The sequence below is a fragment of the Eretmochelys imbricata genome, chromosome 20, assembly GCF_965152235.1.
Source record: "Eretmochelys imbricata isolate rEreImb1 chromosome 20, rEreImb1.hap1, whole genome shotgun sequence".
Lineage (NCBI taxonomy): Eukaryota > Metazoa > Chordata > Testudines > Cheloniidae > Eretmochelys > Eretmochelys imbricata.
Window position 1 is genome coordinate 5,260,808 of NC_135591.1, and position 15,042 is coordinate 5,275,849.

General features: G+C 55.7%; 2 protein-coding genes across 2 annotated transcripts in view; one reads left to right on the plus strand and one right to left on the minus strand.

Moving 5' to 3' along the window:
* LOC144277665 (uncharacterized) overlaps window positions 1-3,962 on the plus strand; it is a 36,563-nt gene extending 32,601 nt beyond the window's left edge. The window contains exon 4 of the mRNA XM_077838601.1: window positions 1,931-3,962. Within this exon, the coding sequence (XP_077694727.1) occupies window positions 1,931-2,535 (605 nt within the window). The 3' untranslated portion in view covers window positions 2,536-3,962. The remainder of the gene's footprint in view (window positions 1-1,930) is intronic.
* A 1,385-nt stretch (window positions 3,963-5,347) lies between these two features.
* PFDN5 (prefoldin subunit 5) lies at window positions 5,348-11,068 on the minus strand. The gene is made up of 6 exons (XM_077838600.1): window positions 10,853-11,068; window positions 8,746-8,848; window positions 8,123-8,154; window positions 6,845-6,919; window positions 5,820-5,925; window positions 5,348-5,689 (listed from the first exon to the last, which is right to left on the minus strand). The coding sequence occupies exons 1-6, from the start codon at window positions 10,922-10,924 to the stop codon at window positions 5,610-5,612; spliced, it is 468 nt and encodes a 155-aa protein (XP_077694726.1). The 5' UTR covers window positions 10,925-11,068; the 3' UTR covers window positions 5,348-5,609.
* Window positions 11,069-15,042: the final 3,974 nt, after the last annotated feature.

A 15,042-nucleotide genomic window follows, 5' to 3' on the forward strand; every position in this document is an offset into this window, starting at 1 on the left:
TCATTCACAGCAATCTGATGCCTCTAACTCACCCGTTGGGCTCAGGGCAGGACTCGCTAGCTGAGTTTCTCTGGCCTGTGCTCTGCAGGAGATCAGGCTGTGAGATCACAGTGGTCCCTCCTGGGCTTACTGCTGAGCTCCATCTCATGTCCGATTCAATGGCTGCACGCGTGGGGAACGGGCTCTGTAGGGTGTGAGCAGTGGTGACGCTGCTGTGGGGCAGAGAGTTAATGGCCTGTGTTCTGTTCTCTCTCCCGTTAGCAAGATTCCTGACTCCTCACGTCTCCTTTCCCACCCCCAATGGAGCAAGAAGAGCCGTGCGTGGTGGAGCTCCATGACTCTGACGACCCCGATATCGTTCGACGAGTCTACATAGGTGAGGATGGACGCGAAGCCAGCCCAGGAGCCACCGATTTGGTGAAGTGTGGGTGGAGGGAGCTGAGACCCAGGGGATGGAGGGGACTCTTTGTTCCATCTGTCCTAGCCTAGCGCTCCTTGCGCAGTGTATGATACCTGTCTGGCCCCATTCACATTGTATCTAAGCACCTCCCAGTTGTCAATGGAGTTATCCTCACGCATCTCTCTGAGGCAGGGCTGGGTGTCCTCATTATCCAGAGGGGGAACTGAGGCTAAGAGATTAGCTCAGGGTCACACAGGAAGTCTGTGGCAGAGCAAGGACTCGAACCCCCTGGGTCTGCCAAGTCCTAGGCTAGTGGCCTGACCACTGGGCCGTCCTTCCCACATGGATGCAGGTGTCACTCATGGCTCCCTGCCAATTCCATGAGACTCCTGAGAGGCCCCTCCCCTCGGCGCAACTTGCTGTTTCACTTGCCAAGTGGCTTTGATTTGAAGGGAAGAGGGTGCCTGGGGGTTACTGAGTGCAGGGTCCTCGGCAGGCTGGTGCCTTGAGGAGCCACCTTCAGGGTGAACTCCCTGTGCCCCTTGGGTGGCTTTAATTCCTCCATTAAATTGCTAGCATCAAAAGGGTGACCTAGTTTCATCCCTCCCCCCCCGGTCCCTGGGATCTCTCCTCCGCCTGTCCTCCCTGCATGGGGCAAAGCTTGGTGTTGCTTTGTGGAGACCCCTCTCTCTGACGAGTGTCCCATCCCACCAGCTTTGAGTTGGGGGTTCTGCTAATTAGGGGGTCCCTGTGTGCTCCAGTTTTGCAGGGTTTGCTAGGAAGGGGTTGTTTTCAGGGTGCAAGACAGCTGGGCTTCTCTCCCCTCTCCCCACCCCATGCCCATTCTCTTCCATATGGTATCCCGGGACAGGGTGGGTGGGGAAAAGGGGAGGTTCCCATGTCTCATGGGTCCTGGGCTGTAAATACACCGCCCCCCTCCCCCCCGCACTTCCAGCCAAAGGCTTCCCCATCCAGTTCTCATGGGTTCTGTGGGTCACTCTTGTCACCCCAGCCAAGCTGAGGGGAAGCTTGGGGCCTCTGCTGGGAGGGGTGGGGTTTGAAATGAGAACTGGCCTCTGCCGTCTCTCCCACCTTGAGGACTATGGGGGAGACTTTCGAAGCTGCCTGGAGAATCCAAATACCTGGTTGCTGTGAATTTTAATGGCAACAGGACCTCCGATCCCTTGGTCTGCCCTGCAGTGCTCAGCCCTGGCTTCCAGACAGAGCCCCAGGGCTGTGCGTTTGTGCCGACCCCGGCTCCCCTTTGCTTTCCAGCTGACGACGGCATCGTGAGCGAGAGCGAGGAGGAGCTTCAGCACGAGATCATCCAAACCGTCATCCCCCACAGCCCGCTGGCCAAGAAGCCCAAGAAGAAGGCTCCCCAGAGAGCTGACGGGGGCAGCGCCAAAGCCCGGGGGCCGGAGAGCCCGGCAGGGCCGCCCCCTGCCTATGGCGGCGAGTTGGTGGAGTTGGCTGGCGGGCAGGAGGAAGAGGGGGGGATGGTGGTGCGGCACCGTGGTGCCACCGGCCGGCAACGGCCCTTCATCTGTAACGAGTGCGGCAAGAGCTTCAGCCACTGGTCGAAGCTGCTGCGGCACCAGCGGACTCACACCGGCGAGCGGCCCAGCACCTGCAGCGAGTGCGGCAAAAGCTTCAGCCAGAACTCGCACCTGGTGCAGCACCGGCGCACCCACACCGGCGAGAAGCCCTACCGCTGCGGCGACTGCGGCAAGAGCTTCAGCTGGAGCTCCAACCTCATCCAGCACCAGCGCATCCACACCGGCGAGAAGCCCTACCAATGCGGGGAGTGCGGCAAGAGCTTCACCCAGAGCAAGAACCTCATCAAGCACCAGCGCACCCACTCGGGCGCCCGTCCCCACCGCTGCACCGAGTGTGGCCGCGGCTTCACCCAGAGCACCAACCTCCTCAAGCACCAGCGGCTCCACGCCGCCCGCCAGAGCCAGCCCTGCCCCGAGTGCGGCCAGGCCTTCCGCGAGAGCGCGGAGCTGGAGCGCCACCGGGCTGAAGCCCACGGGCACGAGCCCTTCATCTGCGTGGAGTGCGGGGAGAGTTTTGCCAAGAGCGCCACGCTCAACCGGCACAAGAGGGTCCACAAGCCCCTTTTCGTCCGCTGAACGACGGGCGTGGAGGGGGGCCGTGCCCGTCACGTGACCGTGCGCGGCATCAAGATGCGCTCAGTGTGGTTCGGCACGTGGCTGGCTACAGCGTTGATGCCTGCGAAGCATGGCCATGCCCGTCACGTGACCAGCCACAGCGTCGCCAAACGTGGGTGTCCACGGTATTGATGTGTGCTGAGGAGGGCCCTCTACCATATCAACACGTTGAGCATGCCTGTGCCATCCATGATGTTGCTGAGCATGCCTGTGGCCTGTCATTTTACCTTCCATGATCTCAGCGAGCACTTAGCGTTGGCAAGTCACATGGCTGTCTACGGCATCACGTGGCCATCCACTAGATCGGGGCGGGTCGCGTGTGGCCGTCCATGGTATCAACATTGTGGTCAAAGCCTTGGAAAGCAGACCTCAAAAAACTCACAGGGGACAGAGCTTACAGATGTACATAAGGTGGGGGGCAGGGACCAGGGTTGGGGGGGAGGGGATGTTTAAGGTAGAAGCCATAATACTCAAGGCACTGCACATCCTAGGGAAGCCAGCGTCTTGGGACAGGGGAGGGCATCCTCTCCTGGGGGGTGACATTAAAAGATGGATTGTGGAGGAGGAGGTGCAGTGTAGAATAAAATTCTGCTGTTTTGAGGGTGTAGATTCTGTATGGGTCAGGCTCGTTGGGAAGGAAATGGTACCTTGGTTCCGTATTTGGGGTCCTGTTCTGAGTGGGGGGTCCCAGGTATTGTGCTAATACCGATAATGGGGGTGGGGGAAATCGCTTGAATTAATTAAAGGTTCTTTATCCCTTCTAAGATCCTTAGCGTCTCTCATCCACCCTCCCTCCCAGCTGGCAGCTTTCTGCCTGGTGGACATGCCCCAGTGGGCTAGCAGGGGACAGGACTTGCCCTTCTGAGGGTGTGGTCCCGTTGGAGACTGAAAGAAGGAAGCGGCAATGGAAGTGAAAGAGCGAAGCAGAACAGAAGCTCAGAACCAAACCCCCAGTCTGTCTGTGTTCCCTCTGGCCTGGGAAAGCCTCCTCAGTGACCTAGTGCCAGGCGGGATCCCTCAGGGGACTCCCAGGGGCTGCTCCAGGGCACCATGCAGCAGTAAGGCCTGGCTCAGTGCAGTCAGTTGTATTGGCTGGTGTAAACAGGGGCTGCTCGCAGTGTGTATAGGTGATAGGAAAAGCTGTTTCCCTTTGGGGGTGGGGGCTCTGCCTTGCCCCCTGCAGTGCTGCAGGACCACCCTTTGCCTGAGGTTTTCACAAGTGATTAGTGTCCAACTTGAGATCACCCCCCTCCTCAAAGCACCTGGTAAAATGCAGGCCCCAGGATCTTGATCCCAAACTGCAAGTCACTTCTCTCCAACTCCTAGACTTCTAGGGCATGATTGGCAGAGAAGGACAGGGCATTTTTCCCTCTTGGTGATTTGGCATGAGCTGGATCTTGCTGTATGGGGTTAAGACCTCAGGGCCTGATTTTCAGGAGGCCAGTAGCCCCTAACTCCTGCAGGAGTTTCAGACAGGCTGCTTCCGCCAAAGGGAATAGAAACCCATGGCAGCTTCGTGAAAGTAAAATCTTCTGCAGCTCAGCTACAAGGGCTTGTTTATTTTGGGAACGAAACTCAGCAGGAACCATCAGTTGGCATCTCTGTCCCGCTGTGTAGATGCTAAATAGAGGTGCTGGCTATACAATTGGCCCCTCTAGCTCTGTTCACTGCCTTTCTCCATTCCTTGCAGCAGGTGGCTTTGAGCTAGAGCGAGGTGCATTATTTTAATTTGTGAAGGTGGTCCGTGTGAATCCCCTTGAACTGAGGGAGAGAGGAGCTGTGCACAAATGGAAGCTGAGAGTGTTAGTTACCTAAGGGATTTAGACACCCCATCAAGGGAATCCAGGTGCCTGAATCCTCTGGGGAGCTTTAAAAATCTTAACTCTAAGGCCTGCATCTAGGGGCAACAGAAGTGAACCAATCTCCCTTCCTGCCTCTCTTAGCAGCCAGGGACAAAGAGGGAGGGAACTCTCCCGCCTCTGAGCAGCTGTAGGGGAAGAGCCAGTGGCATAAGATGCTGACCAGATGCCTGCTTCCAGTTTAGGCTTAATCTCTATGGCAACCCTCTGCTCAAGATCTACATGCAGCTTGAAGCCTGGCCAGTATTACCCCTCCCCCAACCACATCACATGCAGCCCATCAAAAACCCATCACATCATGGCCTGGCCCCCGCTGCCTCTCAGAATGGTAAACAGGGGCAGTGGGCAACGGGCAACGGCCGCTGCTCCTCGGAGCCTTTCTTCCTCATCCTAGCAGGAAACTGGGTTCCTGCTTGTAGCGCTGAGTGGCTGGAGAGGAAGCTGGGGGGTGGAGTCCTGGGTGGGACCAGAAGGAACATGTATCTGACAAGAAACACCCACAGCTTGAAATCCAGCCAGTGGGTAGGGGTGCTGGTATGTGCCAGTGACTTGCCTTGCGTCTGGGGTGCTCACCAGATGCCATAAGGGAATCTCCACACCAGCTGGCTGCTGTCCTATTGCATCTCATATGGGAACCACCTTGTTTCCCTGCAGTGCTCCAGCACAGGCCTGCCCATTAGAGACTTGTTCTCCCTGAAGAAGCAACACCCCGCTGCATCCCCTGCGCCTCCTCCCCTTCTGCGGCCAGAGCCCATAGGAGCTCAGATGCTAGGATGATGGACAGAAGCTTCAGAGAGACAGATCCACCTCACACATCAGCTGGCAACAACTTCCACTGGATTTAAAGGGGCCACACAGACAGCTGGAAGTCTTCATAGCCCCACCCCTCGTATCTCTCACCAGAGGCAGCTAAGTACTGTTCCGCAATGCTTTAATTTATCTCGCACATTGATATCACCTGCCACATACAAAAGGGGAAGAGCTTCCACCAGGTTTGCACTTAAGACACTGCACGCACATAACAGCCACCAGCACAAAGAGCAGATGCCTCCCGATGGCGCCATGATGATTTCGGCCCCAGCTGCTTCGTCGGTGGTTTTAAGACTCTGCTCGTAAGAGAACAAAATGCCACAGTCAAGGCGCAGCATGCGGGGCCCAGGGAACCGATGCCAAAGGCTATGCCTTGGTTGCTGCAGCCTGTGAAGCCCCCATGGCCGTTAGCTGCTGGATCTTCTGGCTCATCATTTCCATCACAGCTGCAAGGGAGAGAACACGCACACAGTGAAGGGAGTTGGCCAGGGGCCGTTCTAGCTGTTAAGAATAGGTGGGTGCCAGCAATGGGCAACGGCTCAGAGCCAGGCCTGCCTGAAAAAAACATGTCTATACCTTGTTTCATGGCATGTTTTTCCTGCAGTGCTGGCTGAATTTTCTCCATCTGTTTGGTCAGAAAGTCTATCTTCCTCTTGAAGAAATCTCGGGCATTGTCTGCTGTCTGCAAGAGGAAAGGTGGCCTGATATGTCCACCCCAAGGAGAGGTGGGCACCTGGGAAGGGGTTCACCCCCTGCCTGAAGTGCAGTGACAATGAAGTGATGCACAGGACAGAGGGTAAACACTTGAATCACTCCAAGATTTGGCTGCTCAGGCAGTAACATGCTTAGCCTTTCTACAGCACCTTTCATCAGAGACCCTCAAAGCACTACGTCATGAAGCCTCACAGCATGCCTTAGTTGTAGGTGTACCTATATATCACTTCATCTGCTACTGAAATGCAGCCACCTCTGGGGTGGAACATGACAGCTGTCCAATAGGGCATCATAACACCACAAAACAAGATAGAAATTGATGGCGTCGTCTCTGACTGAAGCAGCAAGAGGTGACAGCACGTAACCATGCATCTTTGGCCACGGATAAACCCCTGACACTTAGGGAAAGGGTTGCACGAGTGTTAATGGTCAGCAGGTTGATTTTACATCTGCCCTGACAGATGGCAGCACCCAGGGAAGAGTGCACCACCACTGCCTGCGGTACCTGCTTGGTTTTTGAAGGTTTCTCATCGAAGAACCCACCTGCTTAGCTTGCAAGACCCAACTGCAGCGTAGACAAGGAGGTCTGGCTAAGGGAATGCAACCCAATCCCCTAGCAGAGAATTCCAGTGCACTAACCTCACTGGCCATTTACCTAGCCTGCTGTCAGACACATCCCTCCAGTCCCAGGGCAGAGCTTGCAGGGTGTACAACAAGAATTCTGTGCTCAAGGTGTGAGGGCATTTCATACAGAGAGACTGGGGCGGGGAAGAGATGGCTCCGAGTCTAACACTTTTATGTGCAGGTAAAGCACATCCTGCCACTCCCTGGAACACACCAAGTCTAATAACGCTGTCACGGTGGGTTGGCTCACGAGTGCCTCCTACCTTTTCTACGTAGTAGCCTGTCCCCACGTCTACCAGCACGTGGCCAACGTCGGAGAGCTTCCCGGGGACGTACATCTGCCAGGGAGGTCAAGGGAAAACACAGAACCAGCAGGGAAACCATGAGAGCAACAAGGTTACGGTGATAGGTCCTGGGAAAAGCATCTTAGCTCCACACCTGCTCCTGAGCTGCCATAAAGCAACAGAACTCCTTTGAGCACGGGCAGATGTGAGTGCAATTTGCCCAGAGATTCAGTTTAATAAAACAGTGTTTTACTAGATTATATTGTGGTGGCAGGTTGAAGGCTTGACCAAACTCAGGGCCCGGCTGCACAAATAGAGAGAGAGAGAGTGTGTGTCTCTGTCCTGGAGAGCTCATAGTCCAAACAGACAAGACAGAGAAGGTGGGATGGGAAACAGGTGCAGAGAAAGGAAGTGACTCACCCACGGTCACACAGCAGGTCAGTGCTACAGCTGGGAATAGAACCCAGGTCGCAGGCCAGTGCCCTAACCACTGGACCATGTTGCTAGATATGAACGGTGCAGTCCCCATGGGAACGACTAGAACTGATTTCAGCATTATCAAAAGATCAGCTCAGTCCCAAGGTCGCTTTGTGACGCTTGGGCAGAGGAGAAACCCAAGCCGGGATTAATGGGAGGAGGTTGCAGAGAGACACTGCAGTGTCCCAGTATCACTGGAAAAATCAGCAGGCAGAGGCAGCAGGAACTGAGCATGGAACTAGAAGACCCTGTTCGTTCCCAGAGCAGGCACAAACCAAGCAGCTGCAGGACAAGCGCCCCCAGTGCATCTTGGCCAACAAGCCTCAACCCTGCCACAGAGTTAGAGGGGAGCTCATGCTCTACCAGCCTCCTTGGTTCTTGGCCCCTCTGGCAAGGAGGGGGCTAATGGGCCAGCTGGGGTGTGGGTGTGGGTTTGGGATGGGGATGGCAGGCCATATGGAACAGCACAGATCATTTCATAGAGAGGTCACTGGAACAGCTGTCCAGCGGGAGCAGCTTCGGTCGCTGTCAATCCAGGCAGGATTTAGACTAGTGTCGTAAAGGGAAAAGGGTCCCTGTGACTGTTCCCAGCCTTCAGTCCCCTGACTGGAAATGTTCAACGCTAGCCTGCTAGCTGCCGGCTGCATCAAAGCCAGAGCAGGCTGCATGTTGGGGCCCAAAGGGTTAAGTTCCCCGTTGGGATGAGAATCAAAATGCCACGGTAGCAAGGAGCCAGAGCACAATGTCGGCAGCATCTTTGAGGTGGTGGGTAAAGGATACAGAGCTGGTTAGCGGGACTAGCAGCTCCTTCCCTGGAGACGGAAACAAATGCCTGTTATTACCCAGACACTACCCCCTACTGCACAGTACGGGGGGGGGGGGGAGGGGAGGGCCTTCAAAAAGCAGCGTGAGAGTGGGGGGACAGCCACAGTTATGGGTGCTCATCAGTATTCAGAGGCTTTGCACTGTTTGGGGCAAGTTAATAGCAATGCCTGGCCCCTCCATAGCATCTTTCATCCAGATCTCACAGCTCTTTAATTAATTACACACATGCGCCCTGTAAGGCAACTGAGGCACCAACCAGGGCTGTGGCCTGCCCAAGGCCACGCAGCAAGTCAGCGGCACAGCCAGGATCAGGATCAAGGAGTCCTGGCTCCCAGGTGTTTGCTCTAACCACTAATGAAAACTCCCTCCCCTCGGGACCTGGTCCATGGGAAGAGGGAGGTCATTCCAGGGGGCCTAGAGCCAAGACACATGCACAAAGCTGGAGGACACGGGGCTCTACAGCAGCAGTGCGGGGAGCTTAACAATTGCGTTCAAACGCCAAGGGGTGCCCTCTGCGACTGCACCATCCCCAGATGGGCCTGGGGGAAACGGGGGTCCCAAGGCGGGTCTGCACTGACCTTCGTTGCTTTTGTTGAGCACATTCAGACAGTCCTTGGCTTCCACATACTTGGTCTGCACCACCTTGAGCTGGGCGATGGAGGAGGAGAGGAACTCCACTTCCTGGGGGGAAGATCAAAGCCCAGCACCCGTGGGGGCAGAACCCAGCATCACTATCGGGGCAGGAGAACAGAGGGACGGGATGGGGCTCCCCAGGCTCGGGGTCTCGCTGGGGGGGATGGGCCCCTCCAATGGGGCTGGAGGAGGGTTTAGGAGAGGGTTTTTGGGGGGGGGTCCTTCAGACGGGGCTGCAAGGGGTCTCGCTGACGGAAGATAGCAGGGGGGTTCGTTGGGGGTGGGGCCTCTCATATGGGGCTGGAGGAGGGTTTAGGAAGGGGCGGGACCCCTCAGACGGGGCTGGGAGGAGCGAGTTGCGGGGGGGATCTCTCTCTGGCGGGCGGAGCCTCTCAGATGGGGCTGGGGGCGGGTTGCGGGGGGGTCTCTCTCTGGGGGGGTGGGGCCCCTCAGACGGGGTTGGCAGGGGTGAGTTGCGGGGGGGTCTCTCTCTGTGGGGGCGGGGCCCCGCAGGTGGGGCTGGGAGGGGCGGGGAGTCTCTCTCTGGGGGGCGGGGTCCCTCAGACGGGGCTGGGAGGGGCAGGGAGCGGGGGGTCTCTCTCTGGGGGACGGTTGTGGGTGGTCTCTCTCTGGGGGGCGGGGCCCCTCAGACGGGGCTAGGAGGGGCAGGGAGCGGGGGGGTCTCGCTGGGGGCAGGGCCCCTCAGACGGGGCTAGGAGGGGTGGGGAGTGGGGGGGGGGTTTCAACCCCTCAGACGGGGCTGGGAGGGGCAGGGAGTGGGGGGGGTCTCTCGCTGGGGGCGGGGCCCCTCAGACGGGGCTGGGAGGGGCAGGGAGCGGGGGGGGTCTCTCGCTGGGGGGTCGGGGCCCCTCAGATGGGGCTGGCAGGGGCGGGGAGCGGGGGGGTCTCTGGGGGGTCGGGTCCCTCAGACGGGGCTGGGAGGGGCGGGGAGGTCTCTCTCTGGGGGGTCGGGGCCCCTCAGACGGGGCGGGGAGGTCTCTCTCTGGGGTGTCGGGGCCCCTCAGACGGGGCGGGGAGGTCTCTCTCTGGGGTGTCGGGGCCCCTCAGACGGGGCGGGGAGGTCTCTCTCTGGGGTGTCGGGGACCCTCAGACGGGGCGGGGAGGGGCGGGGAGCGAGGGGGGTCTCTCTCTGGGGGGGCGGGGCCCATCAGACAACGGTGGGAGGGGCGGGGAGCAGGGGGGTCTCTCTCTGGGGGCGGGGCCCCTCAGACAGGGCTGGGAGGGGCGGGGAGCAGGGGGGTCTCTCTCTGGGGGGGTGCCCCTCAGACGGGGCTGGGAGGGGCGGGGAGCAGGGGGGGTCTCTCTCTGGGGGGGTGCCCCTCAGACGGGGCTGGGAGGGGCGGGGAGCAGGGGGGTCTCTCTCTGGGGGGGTGCCCCTCAGACGGGGCTGGGAGGGGCGGGGAGCAGGGGGGTCTCTCTCTGGGGGGGTGCCCCTCAGACGGGGCTGGGAGGGGCGGGGAGCAGGGGGGGTCTCTCTCTGGGGGGGTGCCCCTCAGACGGGGCTGGGAGGGGCGGGGAGCAGGGGGGTCTCTCTCTGGGGGGGTGCCCCTCAGACGGGGCTGGGAGGGGCGGGGAGCAGGGGGGTCTCTCTCTGGGGGGGTGCCCCTCAGACAGGGCTGGGAGGAGCAGGGGGGTCTCTCTCTGGGGGCGGGGCCCCTCAGACGGGGCTGGGAGGGGCAGGGAGCAGGGGGGTCTCTCTCTGGGGGCGGGGCCCCTCAGACGGGGCTGGGAGGGGCGGGGAGCAGGGGGGTCTCTCTCTGGGGGCGGGGCCCCTCAGACGGGGCTGGGAGGGGCGGGGAGCAGGGGGGTCTCTCTGGGGGCGGGGCCCCTCAGACGGGGCTGGGAGGGGCGGGGAGTCTCTCTCTGTGGGGTCGGGGCCCCTCAGACGGGGCTGGGAGGGGCGGGGAACGGGGGGTCTCTCTGGGGGGGGCGGGGCCCCTCAGACGGGGCTGGGGGAGGGTTTAGAAAGGGGGTCTTTCGGGGGGGGCGGGGCCCCTCAGGCGGGGGTCCCTCCCGGGGCTGGGCCCTGACCTGGTCCAGCTGGTTCTTCAGCACCTCGAGCTGCGGCAGCGTCAGCTCCGTGATGTTCACCTGCTGCGCCATCTTGGGGGAGAGTCAATGAGCGAGCCGGGGAGGCGCTCTGGGCCGGACACAGCGCCACTCTATGGTGCGCGACGCCTCCGCTGGACCCCCGTCTCTATGATTTCCTAAGGGCAGCCATTGCTCTGCAGGGCTAAGCCTCTACCCTACTTCCGGTCGCCATTGCTCTGAAGGGGCTACCTCTACTTCCGGTCGCCATTGCTCTGAGGGGATCAACCACAATTGGAGCCTGTGCCCTGGAGTTCAGAAGTGAGGCCTTGCTCAGTTTCAAGGTCTAGGTGGGCTACAAGGTTACAAAGAGCCAGCCCACCGCAGCAGAGATGTGTCTGTCTAGTTCTTATACCACAAACCTCCATATGGCATTGACGGGGAATGGTCCTAACAGCACTAAACTCCTAGACCAGACAAACTCAAACTGCAGGGGGTGGGGGATGCAGAGTGTTTTCGGGAGGCAGAGGGGATGGAGAAGTTTAAGGGGCAAAAAAATTTACTGCACACATTTCACCCACAGCCCTGAATAACTACCAAACCCGATTCCTCCAGAGATATCGGCTCCTCCGATGGCACTGGGCAGTTTGATGGAGTTCTGTTGAGCTTGCATAGCATTATATAAAGTCGTTGCCTTCTGGGCAATCATCCCTTTGCTACGACGCAGTGTGCACATTTAATTGTAAGCAGCAACCACAATCAGTTTTGTGCTTTTGCTCTTATTACACTGGATCGTTGGCTCTGCTTGAATCAATGCCTTACTATTTTTAATATCTAGTGAGTTGCATGTTGATATTTGTTAAATTGGTATACGTACTTGTGTGGTAAGAGGCGGGGGTGGGTGTGTAAAATTCTATAGACACAAAAAAGGGGGCACGATCAAATAAGTTTGAGAATGACTATCCTAGACCGATGCTGGAATCCACACTGCTCCCCCTGCCTCCCCCCATACCCATCAACACACAGAAATACTTAATAAAGATTTAATAATGGGTTCATATGTCTACCAGAGAAAGGAAGAACATGATCCACTGACTGGAAGCTGAAGCCAGACAAATTCAGATTGGAAATATGGTGTCAATTTTTAACAGAGTAAGTAACCATAGGAGCAACTTATCAAGAGTCATGATGGATTCTCCCTCATGGGCAGGTTTCAGATCAAGACTGGATGCTTTTCTTCAAGATCTGCTCTAGGAATTATTGTGGGGAAGTTCCATGGCACAGCTCAGTCAGTCAGGGCTATTGGAATGCTCTAAGTTTACTCAGGGCATAGGAAGTCCAAGGAGACAGAAGGAAACTTGAGAACAACCTAGCACAGAGGCCCCAGCTCTATTTTTACCCACAGCATGTTCTCTGAGAGAGGACATCACCTTACCAGTGTAATAAGCCCACAATAAAATAAATGGAGTACTTGTGGCACCTTAGAGACTAACAAATTTATTTGAGCATGCTCAAATAAGTATTAGTCTAAGGTGCCACAAGTACTCCTTTTCTTTTTGCGAATACAGACTAACACGGCTGCTACTCTGAAATAAAATAAATGTGCATTGTAAGCTTTTTAGGACAGGGGTGGTCTTTTCATTGTTTGTACAGGCCCTAGCACAATGGGGGCCTACTCCCTGCCTGGACTCCTAGGCACTACAATACAAATGAAGAAGCCAGTCCCATAATCAATGATAGCAAGTTGGATGAACACCAGATGGAGGGGGCAGCCTCAGGTCTTGGGGTTTACACAGCTCCACTAGTGGTCATTTTACATCCAAGTTGCTCCATGGGATGCTTACAGGACCTCAGTGTGATGCTTTTCACAGAGGCAGCAACAGGGGCATTATGCTGGGGATCTCTAAGCACAGAGGCAGACTCGGATGCGATACCACTACCTACTAAAGCAATACACACACGGACGAGAAGGACAGCTGGTGTGAAAGGATGGTTGCTTAGGTGCAGGTTAAAAGAAAGAAGCACACCTACCCTGTAGAGACCATCCTATGTGCAGAGGAAGAGTGAGGGGCCTGGTGCCGAAGATCATTATTAGGCAGCATTTGGCCACTAAAGTAACTGTCAGCTAGAGACATAACTACAGCCAAGCCCCGCTGTAGCGTGGCGGCTGTTCCCAAGTAAGGTAGAATGGTCTGTTGCGGTAGGGCACAGGACGCTGAGCTCAGAGATTTGGATTCTAGGCCCAACGTTTCCACTCAATCTGTGGAACCATCAACCAAGTCACTTGATCTGCCCTGACTCAGTTTCTCCTCTGAACAAAGTAAGGTTATGGCTTCCCTTTATGAAGCATTAGATGTCCCACAGCCCTACCAAGTTTTCTGGGGATGGGAGAGAATTCCCCCATCAACTCCCCAACACTTCGCTCCTGGAGGTGTCTACAGCTGCATCTAGGTCCACTTCCAGCTCTCCTGGTGGCCATGCTTCATGCTACTCTCCCTCTTTGACTTTGTGTATTGACACAGTCCAAACTACCAAGCAAAGAGTGAAATCCGAGCCATTGTTAATAGCTCTGCAAGTTAGATCTCCTAAAAACCCTCCAGCCTGAAGCATGCAGATGGCATGGCACATATTCTTTGGGGAGGCTGACAAAGAACATAGACCATGAGAATGGCCAACTGGGTCAGACCAAAGGTCCATCTAGCCCCCTATCCTGTCTTCCAATAGTGGCCAATGCCAGGTGTCCTGGAGGGAATGAACAGAACAGGTAATCATCAAGTGATGCATTCCCAGCTTCTGGCAAACAGAGGCTAGGGGCACCATCCCTGCCCATCCTGGCTAATAGCCATTGGTGGACCTATCCTCCATGAATTTGTCTAGTTCTTTTTTGAATCCTATTACTCAGCCTTCACAACATCCTCTGGCAGAGTTCCACAGCCTGACTGTGTTGGGTGAAGAAATACTTCCTTTTGTTTTTAATCTGCTGCCTATTAATTTCATTTGGTGACCCCCTAGTTCTTGTGTTCTGAGAAGGAGTAAGTAACACTTAGTTACTTTCTCCACACCAGGCATGATTTTTATAGACCTCTATCAGATCCCCCCAAGTCATCTCTTTTCCAAACTGAAAAGCCCCCCTCCCATCTTAATCTCTCCTCATACAGAAGCCATTCCATACCCCTAATAATTTGTTGCCCTTTTCTGAACCTTTTCCAATCTATCTTTGAGATGGGGTGACCACATTTTCACACGGTATTCAAGATGTGAACATATCATGGATTTATATAGAAGCAATGATATTTTGTGTCTTATCTATCCCTTTCTTAATGATTCCCAACACTCTATTAGCCTTTTTCACTGCCAAAGCACACTCTGTGCAAGCTTGCAGAGAACTATCCACAATGACTCCAAGATCTCTTCCTTGAGTGGTAAAGCTAATTTAGACCCCATCATTTAATATGTATAGTTGGGATGATGTTTTCCAGGGTGCATTACTTTGCATTTATCAACACTGAATTTCGTCTGCCATATTGTTGCCTAGTCACCCAGTTCTGAGACATCCTTTTGTAGCTCTTCACAGCCTGCTTGGGAACTAACTATTTTGAGAAGTTTTGTATCATCTACAAATTTTGCCACCTCACTGTTTACCCCTTTTTCCAGATCATTTATGACAACATTGAACAGCACTGGCCCCAGATCAGACGCCTGGGGGACACCACTATTTACCTCTCCCCATTATGAAAATGGACTATTTATTCCTACGCTTTGTTTCCTGTCTTTTACCAGTTACCAATCCATGAGAGGACCTTCCCTCTTATCCCGTGACAGCTTACTTTGCTTAAGAGCCTTTGGTGAAGGACCTTGTCAAAGGCTTTCTGAAAATCTAAGTACACTATATCCACTGGATCCCCCTTATCCACGTGCTTGTTGACCCCCTCAAAGAACTCTAGCAGATTGGGGAGGCATGATTTCCCTTTACAAAAACCCTATTGCCTCTTCCCCAACAAATTTTGTTCTTTACCATAGTTTCAACCAGTTTCCCCAGTACTGAAGTCAGGCTTACCCACTTGTGATTGCCAGAATCACCTCTGAAGCCCTTCTTAAAAATTGGCATCACATTAGCTATCCTCCAGTCATTTGGTACAGAAGCTGATTTAAATGATAGGTTACAGACTGCAGTTTGTAGTTCTGCAATTTCA